The following is a 14515-nucleotide window of genomic DNA, read 5'->3' as shown; positions in this document are numbered from 1 at the left end:
ACTGCAATTTTCATATTACTTGGTACATGAAGAGTAAATTAATTATACTGTAATAATCTCGCCCAAACAAACATGAAGGAGGAAGTTCCCTTAAAGGGCAATAGCCACAATATACGTGAAAACTGTGCTTGTTTAAAAGTGCACTGTGCTGCCACCACCCGTGAAAAAATATTACATTTGTTTTAATTTCACAACTTGAAGTGACTGACGTAAGTAATAAAAGAAGTGTTCAGTCATGCTCTACTTACAGTGCTGTCACAGCGCAACTACATTCACCTTTACAAATGACCAGATCCCTCATGCATTCAGCAGGCAATAGAGTTCATTAGAAAAATCACCATAGACTGTGCTGATAGTGTGCTTAACATCGCCAGCTGAGTGTAGCTAGATGTGTGCAACAATACTGTTACTGATCTACTATAACTTATTTAAAAAATATTTCTACATTGTGTTGAAAAAAAATCTTTACCGTACTTCTACACAGGATACTAAAAACTGTATACAAATGCAGTGCTGAAGGAAAATGACTCGCTGCACAGAAAGAGAAAAAAACGAATTTGAGCTTCAATTAAGAAGCAAAGAAGGAAGGCAAATACTTAATTCAGATGACATTTACTTAAATCTGAAACCACGGGCATTGGAACACATGCTTAAAAAATACATTAGAGAAAACTTACATCCAAAATGTATATGTTTTACATCAACTGATCCACAGACGTCCCATACAAGTGGAGTTTCGAGATGTCCAGAATGGGGACACCATAAAGTCCACTGCCGACACCACAACTTCAGCTTTAGGCTGTGTCCCCTCCATCTAAAACATAGATTGCTTCTTAATCCTACCCTTGCAGCATACTCTAAAGATGCAGTAAGGACGACAGGTGAAAGGCCTGGATTCTTCAAGGCGAACATAAGGCACCATAAGGTGGGTTCTCCCCACCAAAGACATTGCACATTTCTCGCTTTCCTAGAAGCACTGAATGCTCTAGATATCCAGAAAAGGATATCTAAGCCAGGGTGGAGGGAAATTAATTTTCCACAAAAGAGTTCAGTGTCAGTTTTAATGCTCTACTCAGCTATGAATCAGAGAGTGGTGAATGACCTATTGCATTTTAAAACCCACACTTTAAAATGCTACTTAAATCAACCAGAATGTCAGTTTACTAGGATAATCAGTAAAGCCTAGAACTTTTTATATTGCTATTGCATCACTGTTTCGCTCAAAAGGCATATTTTTCAATTAATGTATACTTTTTAGCTCCAAAAATTTCACCACTTTAATTAGAACTGAACTTATAAGAAAGCAACAGGTTAATTGTGATTACAGTAGCAATTTGTAAAATGTTTGCTGATACACTGCAACATATAGAGGGCTTCAAATGTCTTCTCTGACAAAATAAATTAAATGTTACTTGCCAGTAACAATAGCTTGACCATAGGGGGTATACCAGAGAATGATATGTTTAGATCAAACTACCAAGTTATTAAATAAAATGACTTAAAGGAAAGGTTCTGCACGTTTCTGAGCACTGCGTACCTTACCAGTGCATCCAAGTCTCCCATCTGCATCTAGATAACAAGGACTACAAGAGTCTGCCAGAGGAATAGTGGCTCAGAAGTACAGTTTCTCAAAAGTTAGAACGTCTTTTTGGATGTAGATTTGTGGTAGCACAGCCTTCCGTGAGAGAGAAGATGGGTGTTGTCTACTTAGGATATGATGTAGAGTCCATGGGTTCTGACGATGTCGGCCAGTGGTGTCATGTAGCTGTTGAGCAGGGTGGGGCTAAGGAGTGAGCCTTGGGAAGCGCATCAGATGATTCTCTTGGGCTCAGAGGTGAAGGGTGGTAGGCGGATTCTCTGGGTGCGTCCTGTGAGGAAAAATGCGATCCATTTAAGGGTGTCTACCTGAATGCCGACGTGGTGTTTTCTGAAGAGGGTGTGTCGGGATATGCTGTTGAACATTGCAGAGAGGTCAAAGAGGATAAGGACCACTGTTTCACCCAAACCCCGGTCAAGGAGGGTTCTGGTGTCGTTTGAGGCAGCGATCAGTGGTGCGGTCTCGGTGCTGTGGTTGGCGTGGATGCCGGACTGGAAGGTGTTGAGGAAGTTGTTTCTTTCTGGGTGTTTGGGGAGCTGGTCGTTGATGGCCTTCTTGAGAACTTTGGCGGGGAATAGGAGCAGCAAGATGGGATGGTAGTTTTTGAGTTTGCTGGGGTCGACAGAGGCTTACTTAAGGAAGGGTCTGACCACTGCGTGTTTTCATCCACCGGGAAAGGTGGCTGTGGTGAAGGATGCAATGAGAATGGAGGTGAGTTCACTGTGGATTTCTTTGTGTGCAAGGGTAAGGAAGTGGTGGGGGCAGGAGTCTGTGGGTGCTCTGGAGGAGATGGAGGTAATGATGGCTGTGGTGTTCTTTGTGGTGAGCAGATTACAGGTGGTGTGCGGGAGGCTGTGGGTGGTGTTCATTGGTGTTAGGAGATTTTCAATGTTCGTGGGTTGAGGATTGAAGTTGCTGTAGATGGCAAATATCTTGTTGTGGAACTAGTTTGCCAGTGTGTCTTTGAGTTCTTGGTAAGTGTGGACCATGTTCTCAGTGGAGGACTGGCAGCAAAATTCTCTGATGACACAGAAGAGTTCTTTGGTGTGGTTGACGCTTGCTGCGATGTGGTCTGTTATGGCATCTCTTTGTGTCCTTGAGGCTTTGGTGGTATTTATTGAGAGCTGACTTGAAGGTGGATCGGTCTGTGAGGTCCTTGTGAAGTGCCCTCGTCTTTCTAGTCGTTTGCAGTTGTGTTTGATGGTACGGAGTTCTGGTGTATACCAACTGGCTTTCTTTGTGGATCTACTGGTTTTGGCTGGCTTCATGGGGGTGACTCCGTCTGCACAGTTAGTGATCCAGGTGGAGAAGTTCTGGACAGCCTGTTCCAAGGCGGTTGTGATGTCAAGATGGGCAGTGTTGAGTGTGTCCATCCATTGGGTCTCTGTCACTTAACTCAGGGAACCTGTGATGGGGGAGTGGATGATGGTGTTGTTGGTCTAAGTGAGTTCAATGACAGGGCAGTGCTTGATTCTGTCGCTGGCTGTGAAGATCGGGTCCAACGTGTATCCTGCATTGTGTGTGGGGCAGGTGACCAGCTGGTTGAGGCTGATTTTGTTAATGCTTTCCAGGAAGTAGGTGGAGTTGGCATCTTCAAGGTCAAGGTGGAAGTTGAGGTCCCCGAGGAAGGTGTGGTGCTTTGAGTTGATAGAGGGGCGATAAATTAGAGCATGGCATGGTAGAAACCAGGGCAAGGTCGTGCGGGGTCTATAGGCAAGGGTGTCACTGATGGTTGTCTTGGCATCGGTTTGAAGTTGAAAGTTGAGATGCTACACAATCCATGTGATGTCATCTTCGGGGGTGGTGCACTGAAGAGTTTCCTTGAGGATGATGTCAATGCTTCCTTCGTGTTTATTGGTAGGGTCCCAGTGTATGGTCTTGTAGCCGGCGGGCGCTGCAGTGGTGATGTTGGGTGTCAAGCCAGGTCTTGGTGATGAAGATTACATTGAGGGCAGGGAGATGATTGTGTCAAAGATTTTGGTGGCTTGTTTGTAGAGGGACCAGGCGTTGAGCATTATACACTGGAGCAGGTTTGGGGTGCTTGTGGTTGGCAGAGTGGGTGTGGCGAGGGTTCCAGTGCGGACGGGAGGTCCTGTTTTGCATGTGAAGCTGCAGGTGAACATTCCTTTTGTTGATCAGGAGAAGTGATGCAGCATCTGGGGTCCAGGGCCAGAAGTTCGGTGGTGGAGTCTCAGTGGGTGGCCAGAGGGCCAAGGTTCTTGGCACAGGGTGCGGTCCAGCGCAGATAGGCTTGTCTTTGGTGCTCCTGCATTGCGGCCTCCTTTAAGTAGGTCTGAGCTAAGGAGGGGCACTAGACTGCAGTAGCATTGAATATGGCAAAAAGGCAGGAAGCACGTGGCGAGGCCCAAGTAGGGTTACAGCCGATCTTATGCAGTTAACAGTGAGTTCAGGCTAATGGCTAATCTAACAGGAACGAAAATGGCTGACTGGGCACAGAAATTAAAATAAATACGTACAAATAGTAGACAAGACTAAACAGAATGAAAAGGCTAACTGGGCAAAAGAAACAAAATAACAAGCACGGCACACAGATAAAGAATAAGCAACGAAGTAGCAAGCAAGGTGGGAGCAGTGAGCGAGGGATGCGTGACTCGGCTAAACAGAATGAAAAAGCTGACGAGGCACAAAACAAAGTAACAAGCAATGGGACGCTATACTTGCAGCCAAGGGGACTGCAGGCCTCATAATTCATTAGTGACAGAAGGCGTTGACGCCCGTTGAAAGGGGAAGAGGGGCCATCACCTGTTCGCGATATAAAGCGCTTGTGACATTCCCGCTGTGCGGGTCGCTAAACCTGCAGCCAGGGGAACTCCAGGCCCCATAAATGATTAGCGCCAGGAGGCACCTATGCTCACTGAGCACCAATCAGACGGGCCCTCAGTAGTTCAAAGAGACTGGCGGGGCGGGAGCGCAGCGGACACGTCCTCAGCACGCCGAAGACTCGCCTAAGACATGCCCGTCTGCGCCCGTCCGCGCCAGTTCCTCGCCACCTCGCCATGAACCCTGCCAGTACCAGGAGCGATATAATATGCAACTCCAGGGAAACACTATTAAATGTCCAGCTCACTAACGATACCTGCAGGAAGCTCCTCCTAACACGCAGGAAGGGCTGTTTGAAATGTCCTTGTGGCTTCTCCCTTCCTAAACCCTTGACACTAACGTTCCATGCTGCAGAAGCCCCCCAACCTATTAAAATTGCTCAGCTAAATAGAAGGTCCCTACAAAAACACCATCTAGAAGTCCACGATTTAATAACTAACCATGCCTTAGATATTATATTCCTCACGGAGACTTGGCTGCAAGACGACATGCATTCGGTCGTTAACCTACCACACCCATAGGTTACTCTTCCTATACGCTTAATAGACAAACTAGGGGTGGAGGAATAGCAATGATTGCTAAGTCTAAATACTCTTGCCTATTTTCCAAACTAGACATTTCAGGCTGTGAATGTGCCCGTTTTAATGCCAAAATAAATCCACAATTTACTCTTTCGGGGATCCTGATATATAGGCCCCCCGGACACGATAACATCTTCATAAAATCACTTCTTGATACAGTATGCACCTTGGTGACAGGAACAGCAAATTTTAATATTATAGGAGACCTAAATATTCACTTCGACATTATCAGTGACAAGAAGATAGATACTCTACTGGCGGATTTGGCTGCATTCCAGCTCAGCCAGTTAGTCAGAGGCCCAACACACAGTGGAGGGCACCTCCTTGACCCCATTTTTTCCAATCTACCTGCCGCGACTGTAGAATCTCCTGTCCCCATGTCCTGGACAGATCACCGATTGGTGACCATGACATTCTCCACCGGAGAAACACCCAATATTCATAATACACAACGTGTACTCAAAAGACCTTGGAGAAAGCTTCACCTCGAAGATCTACATTCCCTCCTCATAGCCGACCCTCACATAGATAATGAAGATCCGAACTTGGGATATGAAGGCTTCTGTAGCTGGATTAACCAGGCTCTAGACACCCTCATACCGGCCAGATGGACTAGGACACGCTCAGTAGTCTAGCCCATGGTACAACGAAGACCTTTTCTCCCTTAAGAAAGTATGTAAAACTGCCGAGCGTAAATGGAGGAAAGAATATGACCCAGTACTTAAAGGTTTATACTTCCAAGCACAAAAAAATTACCATCGCAATATTTGCAGAGCGCGAGCCGCATTTTATGCGAAGGAGATTAGCAGTAGTCAGAACACCTCCAAAACAATTTAAACATTTTTAAAAGAACTTAGTACCAAAAAACTGATTGAAAAGTCCAAACCCTCGCCCTCGATATGCGAGAATTTAGCCTCCTTCTTCTTGGATAAAATCCAGAAGATTTATTACTCTTTTCCAACAGTACGTACATCAAAGGACTGGACGTCAGGACAACCCCCAAGCTCAGACATACCTGCGCTTAGTCCAGAGGACTTTTGCAAACTTTGCCATAAAATCAATTCCGGTTCACCTGCAGATCCCTTAAAACCCACACAATTTAGAGCAGCAGACTGGACGGTACTAGGCCCTCTTTGTGATATCATTAACTTATCCTTCTCCTCTGCCAAGATCCCATCCAGGTGGAAACAGGCATGGGTTTCCCCAGTTCTAAAAAAACCTACACTAGACCCCACTCTGCCTGAAAACTTTAGACCTATATCACTGCTTCCATGGCCAGCCAAAGTGGCAGAGTCCCATGTTAATAGCATCTTGACTAACTTTTTGGTGACCAATTCCATTCTTGATGAATCTCAACATGGCTTTCGTGCTGGCCACAGCACCGAAACAGCTCTCCTGAGTGTGACAGAGCATCTCCGAGCCATATTAGACTCTGGCGAGACGGCAGCACTGATTTTGTTAGATCTCAGTGCTGCCTTCGATACGGTATCACACGAAGTGCTGCTGGACAGGCTAGAGGAGGTAGGAATATCGGGACAAGCCCTCAACTGGATTAAAGCATTCCTCTGTGAGAGATCCTTTAGGGTGTCCATCCCCCCATTCCTCTCTAAAGAGCGTCCCATCAGACAGGGTGTCCCCCAGGGATCAGCACTCAGCCGTACCCTATTTAATCTATATGTGCGACCACTGGCTGAGGTAGCCAGGAAAGGGGGGCTGTCGCTGGTATCCTATGCCGACAACACCCAGCTAGTGGTGACACTAAGGGACACGGGCGGTCTGAACGCACGTACCTTCAAACAGAGTCTTACCGATATTACCAGCTGGTTGACATCTACTTTCCTCCAGCTTATCGCTGGGAAGACCGAGGTAGTGGTTGTGGGGAAAGAGGCAGCAGCCTGGGGCGACACCTGGTGGCCGGAGTCACTCGGCAGATTGACTCCGGCGTCATGAGTTGGCTCAAAACGAGGTAACTTACCTTGAGAGATACGCCATGGCTAGGGTATATGTGGAAGACCAAGTGCTACTTTCGCAGCTTTGGGGAGACAGAACTGCAAGGACTATGAAGTGCTTTACATGCTAGATGAGCGGGGGAGCCTTTACAGGTGCCTGCTCAGGTTGCTGAAAGATTTCAGACTTATTATTCTGAAGTATATATAGCTCGTATTCCTCATGAGGAGCAGGCTACCGCCGATTATCTCACATATTGCCATGAAGTTGCTGCCTGACATGCATAGGGAGCGAGCTTATGTCACCTCTATGTCCCATTAAAATTATTTAAGTGGTGGCAAGGCGCTCGGCACAGATGGTCTCACAGTGGCTTTTTATAAGGCTTACTAAGACAAACTTATACCGACTCTGGTCAACCTCTTCGAGGAAATGGTGCATGATGGTTCTGTGCAGCTATGTGGGAGGCAACATTAATTACTTTGCATAAACTGGTTAAGTGAGCTGAGCATTGCTCATCATATCTACCAATGTCGAATCTTAACAAGGGTACAAAACTATTTGCCAAAGTCCTGGCTAATAGACTGGTGCCCCAGCTCCCAAATATTGGGGGCCTGAACAATCCAGATTTGTGGTGGGCTGATCAAATATTTATATCCTTCGCACCCTATTTGACGTAATTTCCCGTATAGACTCTGGTGTGTGTGCAGATGCAATTTTTTTTAGGCACGGAGAAAGCGTTTGATTCAGTTGAACGTGATTTTATGCTTGCAGTGCTGCAATGAGTGGTGGTAGGGGGATGTCTTTTGAAGCTCGTTCAGGTACTCTACAAAAATCTAACTGCAAGCGTAAGAGTAAATGGTTTGATATTGGCCAGATTAACACCTTGAGCGCTATGGGGATTTTTCTCCTGTGCTGGGAATTTGCAGATACCACTTTACATGACGAGCTGGGCTCGTCATCAGTGTAGCAGGAGGCTACTGCATGACGAGCCCAGCTCGTCATGAGCGTCGAAGGGGTTAATATTACCAAAGGGGACGAGCCAGGGATGCTCCATTTCGCCACTTTTATATGCTTTGGTGGCACAACTCTTAGAATGCGTATTACGCGAATATCAAGCAAACAGAGGCATTAGATTTCCTTATTACAATGTTATAATTTAAGTATGAACCTGAACGGAACCTTTCACCTATCCTGCAAGAGGTAGGCCACTCCAGACTACAAATTAATTGGAATAAATCACTCATCTTTCCACTTACCAATGACATTTATTTATTTATTTATTAGATTTATACAGCGCAACAGCTACCCGTAGGTTTCCTGGCGCTAGGGAACACACAAGAACTAAGAAACAGAAACTAGGGAGATCGAACAAAATAGAAAGAAATTATATATTAAATAACCAAGTTTTTACATCCTTACGGAATTTGAAATAATGTTGTTCGGTGCGTATGTGATACGCTGGGAGCGTGTTCCAGAGTGAGGGGGCTAAGCAAGGAAAAGAATGTCCACCCATTCTGACTCGTTTAATCCTTGGAACTTTAAATTGGTGCTGATTGGAGGATCGAAGTGTGCGGCAAGGGGGATATTGATGCACCAAGGCCTTAAGGTAATAAGGTGCTTTGCCAGAATTAATTTTGTGCATATAGCACAGTGCTTTAAATTTAGCACGATTGTTGATCCGCAGCTAGTGAAGATCATGCAATGAGACAGAGATTGGAGTTCTGTAGGGAAGTTTACATAGCAGTCGGGCATCAGAGTTTTGTACAATTTGTAGCCTGTGTAATACTTCTTTGCTTGCACCCAGGTATAACACATTCCCATAGTCCAATCTAGCTGATATTAGGGCATGGACTACAGTTTTCTGGGTGGGCAAAGGAAGCATCCATAAAATTTTCCTAAGCCACTTAAGAATGACAAAACAGATGGACGCTACTTTAACTGCTTGTTGCCTCATTGTCAGCTGGTCATCGACAATGAAGCCCAAGTTGCGGGCCGAATGCACTGGACGTGGGAGAGGTCCCATCTGGGAGGGCCAGTGTTGAGGGCCCCAGAGGGACTTGTTACCGAACAAAAGAAGTTTGGTTTTCCCACCGTTTAACTTAAGTTTGTTTCTATGCATCCAGTCGGCAATTCTTGTTAGCCCTACACCGAGTCCCGATGTATCATGCTTAGTTTTGGCCGATAGTGAGAAGATAATCTGGGTGTCATCGGCATAGGAATATACCGTGAGCCCAGCTTGCTCCGCTATTCTTGCCAGTGGACTTACATAAATATTGAAGAGTAGGGGACTCAGTATGGAGCCCTGCGGGACTCCATGTTGAGAGACATGGATTTTCGAGCTAGAAGTTGATGAAAAAACCTGAAAGGTTCTTTGTAGTAAGAAGCTCGAAAGCCACTTAAGTGCAGGTCCAGTACTACCATAAGATTGAAGGGTGGTTAATAGGATGGTATGAGAAACAGTGTCGAATGCGGCACTTAAATCAAGAAGAATAAGTGCCACAGTTTCTCCTCTATCTACCTATAAACAAATGTTTTCCGTAACACCCAGCAGTGTGGATTCCGTGGAGAATCCTGCCCTAAAGCCAGACTGAGATGTATGCAGGATATCATGAGTTTCCACAAAGCTGGTAAGCTGGGTGTTTATATGCTTCTCCAGGATTTTTGAAAAAATCGGGAGGACAGAGATGGGACGGAAATTAGATGGTTCCTCGGAATCCAAATTGGCTTTCTTCAGCAAGGGCACAATCATGGCATGTTTCCATGTCGCCGGAACAGTAGCTTCAACTAACGACAAATTCAATATCTCTATAATTAAATTCAGTGAGGACTGATTCAAAGTTTGAAAAACTGACGGAGGACATGGATCATTTGGAGATCCTGTTTTGATGCTACTCAGAATACTACCAAAGGTGGTGGTATCAAGTGGGGTCCATTTATCTAGGCAAATAGTGTTGTCAGTTAGTGTAGAGATTTGAGGAAGGTGTTCATTGGGAATGCTTTTGGTTACTGAGATTGTAGAAGGGATAGCAGCTTGTTTATCAAACTCGGCATAAATAGTATCAATTTTATTAATGAAAAACTCAGCCAAGTCACTGCACTGTTTGGAATCAAGACAAGGAGGTTTCGGGTGGCAGGCGGCTCCAGAGAGTTCCCTAACAACTTTAAAAAGTACTTTTGGACAGTTCTGAGCTTCAAGAATAGTTGAATTAACATGTCTAGCTCGGGCGTCATTACAAAGTGTATGATAATTACTGAGGGCAGCTTTATACGATGATTTGATTTTAGGATCATAGTATTTGCGCCATTGTCTTTCGAGATTCTTGCATTTAGTTTTTTCTAACTTAAGAGCTTCAGAGAACCATGGAGCAGGGGGATGACAATAGATGTGTTTCTTCTTAACCGGGGGAAGACAGGAATCTATGGATGAACTGAGCCAACGGTGAATAACCGTTTCTTCCTCCATCGAAGTAATAGAGGACACTGGTCTTGTATTCTCAAGGCAGAGATTCAGTTTATCAACGTCCAGATTTTTCCAATTTTTGCTGTTTCTGTAACCAGAAACAGCTGAATAATTTCCTAATGATTGCCCATGTTTAATTTGAAATTCTATCAAAAAAATGGTCAGACCAGGGAAGGGGGACAGCAGATTTGCATGACACCGTAGTCAAATTGGAGAGAATCGGATCGAGCAGATTACCTACTTTATGAGTACCCTTCCCAATAGAATTTCCACTTCAGTGGACCATGGAACCAATACGACATTTAGGCATCCAAGTCCACACTTACCCAGATATAGGGATTCGTGAAAACTATGAGAAAGTTATGGCACGTCTTTTGGAGTCAGTCGACCGCTGGATGGTTCTTCGACTCCAACTTACTGGTCGTATAGCTATTATGAAGATGCTTGTGCTTCCGCACTTTTAGTTTTTATTTGTACATATTCCGATATTATTGTCAAGGGCTATGTTCAGAACTTTACGTCTCCTAATTCTGCAGCTAGCATGGGCTGGCAAACAGCCTTGCGTACAGTGGGCCATGCTTACTCTTCAATACTCAGCAGGTGGTCAAAATGCTCCGGATTGTGAGGCGTATTACAGAGCAGCACAGACTATGTTCGCTCATTTCTGGATGCACGGTCCTATGGATTTGCCATACTTGTATCTGGAGAGGGACAGGGCATCACCAATGGCATTGCCTTTGCACCTCCTTGATAAGCTGCAGACAGATATGACATATTGTAAAATACAATCAAATAATTACTATGCACTTATGCCTCCCCGTAATTACCCGAAATATATATGGGGACCATATCAAGCATATCTGTTAAGTAGGAGTGCGACACTTGAAGGAGGTGAGACTCAAGTAGATGAGTCACAAAATATGTTGTTGGTTTGTTGTAGCCCTGATAATGACAGCATGTGCCAGATCCTTGTATTGGAAAATAATTCATTTGCCCGGTATGGGGTGGGCGTGCGTGGAATCTTTAAACACAACTTTGTATTGTTACTGCTTAATGTCAATGTTATGGGTCAAGGTTCTATTTGTACTCAAGTGTTCAACTGATCGCTCTTCTTCCACCCCTTTTTTTATTCATATTCATGCTATATTATAGTATATTGTCATTGTATACCTCCTGTTCAATCGCTTTGCGCTATGACTGTATTCCTAATAATGCTGCATGGTTTACGGATATGTAAATTGTAAAAATAAAAACTCATCAGGTCTTGGGATACAGTGTGCATCCATCTTGGTGACAGCATTGAGACCTTTATAGTCCACACAGAACTTCAGCTCTGGTTTACCACTCTTGGAATGAGGCTTGGCGACAAAGACCTCCGGGCTAGCCCAGGGATTTTCAGAGGGTTTAATCACTCCCAACTCCAGCATCTTGCTGACTTTAGTTCTGATGCTTTCCTTAAGTTGGTGAGACTGTCTGTCTATATTTTGTTTTCAACAGGTGTGCTGTCTCCGCTGTCCATATCATGGGTACACCATGATGTCTTAACAGCGGTTAGGGAAAACAGCCCATCATATTGCCTCAGAACTTATCAGGAGTCAGTTTTCTGTTGGGCAGAGACGGTGTCTGAGAAAACAACTCCTTCAACTGACCCATCTTTATGACTGGTGGAGAGGAAGTCAGGGAAAGGTTCACTCTCTTCCTGATCCCCATCAGTGACTATCAGCATGACCACATCAGTTCTGTCATGAACGAAGCTGTGAGGGCTCCTGCAAGTGCCTAGGTCATCCAAGTAGGTGACCTCACCTTTCCTCTCAAGCATAGGGTAGGGACCACTTTGTAGTAGCCAGGATGTAGTTTCAAGTGGATTTATTGAGACCAGTTACACGTAGATAAGTAGTAGATACAGCCCCACCAGAAGCAGTCTGCCTGCTGCTCAGCCCATACTCCAACTGACCACTCAAACATACAGGCACCCAAACATTCCATTCAAGACTCTCACACCAACATTCCATGCATCACATTCACACTGGCTAAGCAGCTAGAGAGTAAGTAACCAGATACATACAACAGAGGTTACTACACACTTCATTTGTCCTGGAGGGCCCTAAGAGCCCAGGGTCTAACACCCAGACCGGCTGCCCTGGCTGAAACTCCACCAGTGAATCCTTTTGGTCATACCAGAGCTTCTGGAGCTCTTGGCTTCCCTCAAGGTTTTTGGTTGCTTTATCCATGTCATTCCTGAACGAAGGCCATGCACAGAGTCCACAATATTTAGCTTGCACACAGTCCACAATATTTAGCTTGGGCTCTTTGAGAGGTCTCTCCCAGCCTTACTTCTCTAGACATAGTGACCCCTCACAAGATGACCAAACAGAAGCTCAGAGGGACCGATGTCCACTCCCTTCTATGGCACTTCTCTGCAGGCAAAAAATACAGGCATGGCAAAAGAACTTCCCATATGCTCCCACGTTTTTCAGGGATTCCCATATTCATACTTTTCATGGTCTAGCTGAATCTCTCAACTAGACAATGGATCTGGGGGTCATATGGGGTAGTAAACGTGTACATCACCCCAACACTCAGCCTACATGGCATTAGGTAGCCAGATATGACGTTACTATCTCTATCTGACACCAAAGCCTTAGGAAAGCCCACTCTAGTAAATATACTGATGAGGGCTCTGGCAACTGCTGGAGCACTGACAATCATAAGTGGAATTATTTCAGGATATCTGGTAGCATGATCCACTTCTACCAGTATAAATCTGTTTCTGGATGCTGTTGGAGGGTCAAGGGGACCAACTATGTCAATACCTAACCTTTCAAAGGGCATCCCAACCACTAAAAGTGGAATTAAGGGAGCATTTTGGACAGTTACCTGTCTTTCCACTGGCTTAACAGTAACAGACGAGTAACAACACTCCTTTACCTTTGGGGACCTATTTGGCCAGTAGAAGTGGACAACTAGCCTACTCCAAGTCTTTGCCTGGCTAAGTTGCCCAGCAAGGAGGATGTCATGGGTCAATGAGAGTAAGAACTCTCTGCATTGCTGAGGCACTAGCACTCTCCTAGTGGCACCAGATTTGGGATCTTTGGCCTCAGAATACAGGAGCCCCTCCTGCCAATGTGGGACCCATTGACATCTTCCTTTTCATGAGCAGCAGCTTGTTGTCTCAGGCTCTCAAGCGTGGGACACGGTTTCTGTCCCTGGCACAGGTCTTCCCTAGAGGGTCCCTCTGAGCTTAGGAGCTCTGCTTGGTAAGGCCCAAGTTCCTGGGGTTCACTTCCTCACGGGCTGAGAGGTCTTCTCAGGGGACCTGAGCTTGTGGCTGCTCAGAAGTTGGTTTCCCAGCATTCTTGCCTTCTTTCTTGGAAGATTGGGCCATTATTCCAGGCTCCAATTCCTCCTTTTCAGCCTGGGCTTTACCCTGTGCTCTTGTTTTTACACACACACCCATTCAGGTATTCCCAGCAAGGATGCATGGGAACTTAGCTCTACCTCAGGCCACAATGAGGTCTTCAGATCATTCCCTAGCAGGCATTCAACAGGAATTGCAGAGGACACAACTACCTTCTTTTGGCCAGTAACCCCTCCCCACTCTAAGAACACCATAGCCATGGGATGGACCTTAATATGCTTATCAGCATTGGTGACTGCATACTTTTGTCCAGCAAAAAAGAGCTCTGGGGATATCAGTTTGTCAGTGACTTCCACCTGTTTCTCTCAGTGCTATTACTCTAACCCCACTGATATGTGGCTGTTACTCACCACCCCAGTAGAAGCCTTTTTGAGATAGGATGAGTCCCCAGTTCGGTGTCCAACAGCCTTACACTAAGCCGCTTTGGGATCCCGGTTCTTACCCTGGTCCTCCCCTCCCCCACGCCCCAGGATTCTAAAGTGTCTGTGCACCCCCTGTCCACCCCCACTCCTTCTGAACAGGTTTTTCAGGGGGTTTTAGAAGACTCTTCACCTTCTTCTTTGGCCTGTCCCACATATTTCCCAGGGGGTTGGGTGGGATTAACAACCCCTTTCTTTTGGTCACTCCCACCATGAGACTTTTTGTACACACTAATCTTGACCCATTGGTTA

General features: G+C 45.5%; 1 protein-coding gene across 3 annotated transcripts in view; it reads right to left on the bottom strand.

The window, feature by feature from the left end:
- Nucleotides 1-14515, bottom strand: part of PDCD4 (programmed cell death 4) — a 575316-nt gene that overhangs the window by 54177 nt on the left and 506624 nt on the right. The window contains exon 12 of one of the 3 annotated variants that reach the window (XM_078643769.1): nucleotides 470-531. The exons of 1 other annotated variant lie outside the window; for it this stretch is intronic. In XM_078643769.1, the coding sequence (XP_078499895.1) occupies nucleotides 489-531 (43 nt within the window). In that variant the 3' untranslated portion in view covers nucleotides 470-488. The remainder of the gene's footprint in view (nucleotides 1-469; nucleotides 532-14515) is intronic. One more of the 3 variants, XM_078643768.1, reaches the window with a different exon arrangement.

The sequence above is a fragment of the Lissotriton helveticus genome, chromosome 5_1 (assembly GCF_964261635.1).
Source record: "Lissotriton helveticus chromosome 5_1, aLisHel1.1, whole genome shotgun sequence".
NCBI classification, from domain to species: domain Eukaryota; kingdom Metazoa; phylum Chordata; class Amphibia; order Caudata; family Salamandridae; genus Lissotriton; species Lissotriton helveticus.
The sequence above is the reverse complement of the archived record's forward strand: the minus strand, read 5'-3'. Positions and strand labels throughout refer to the sequence as shown.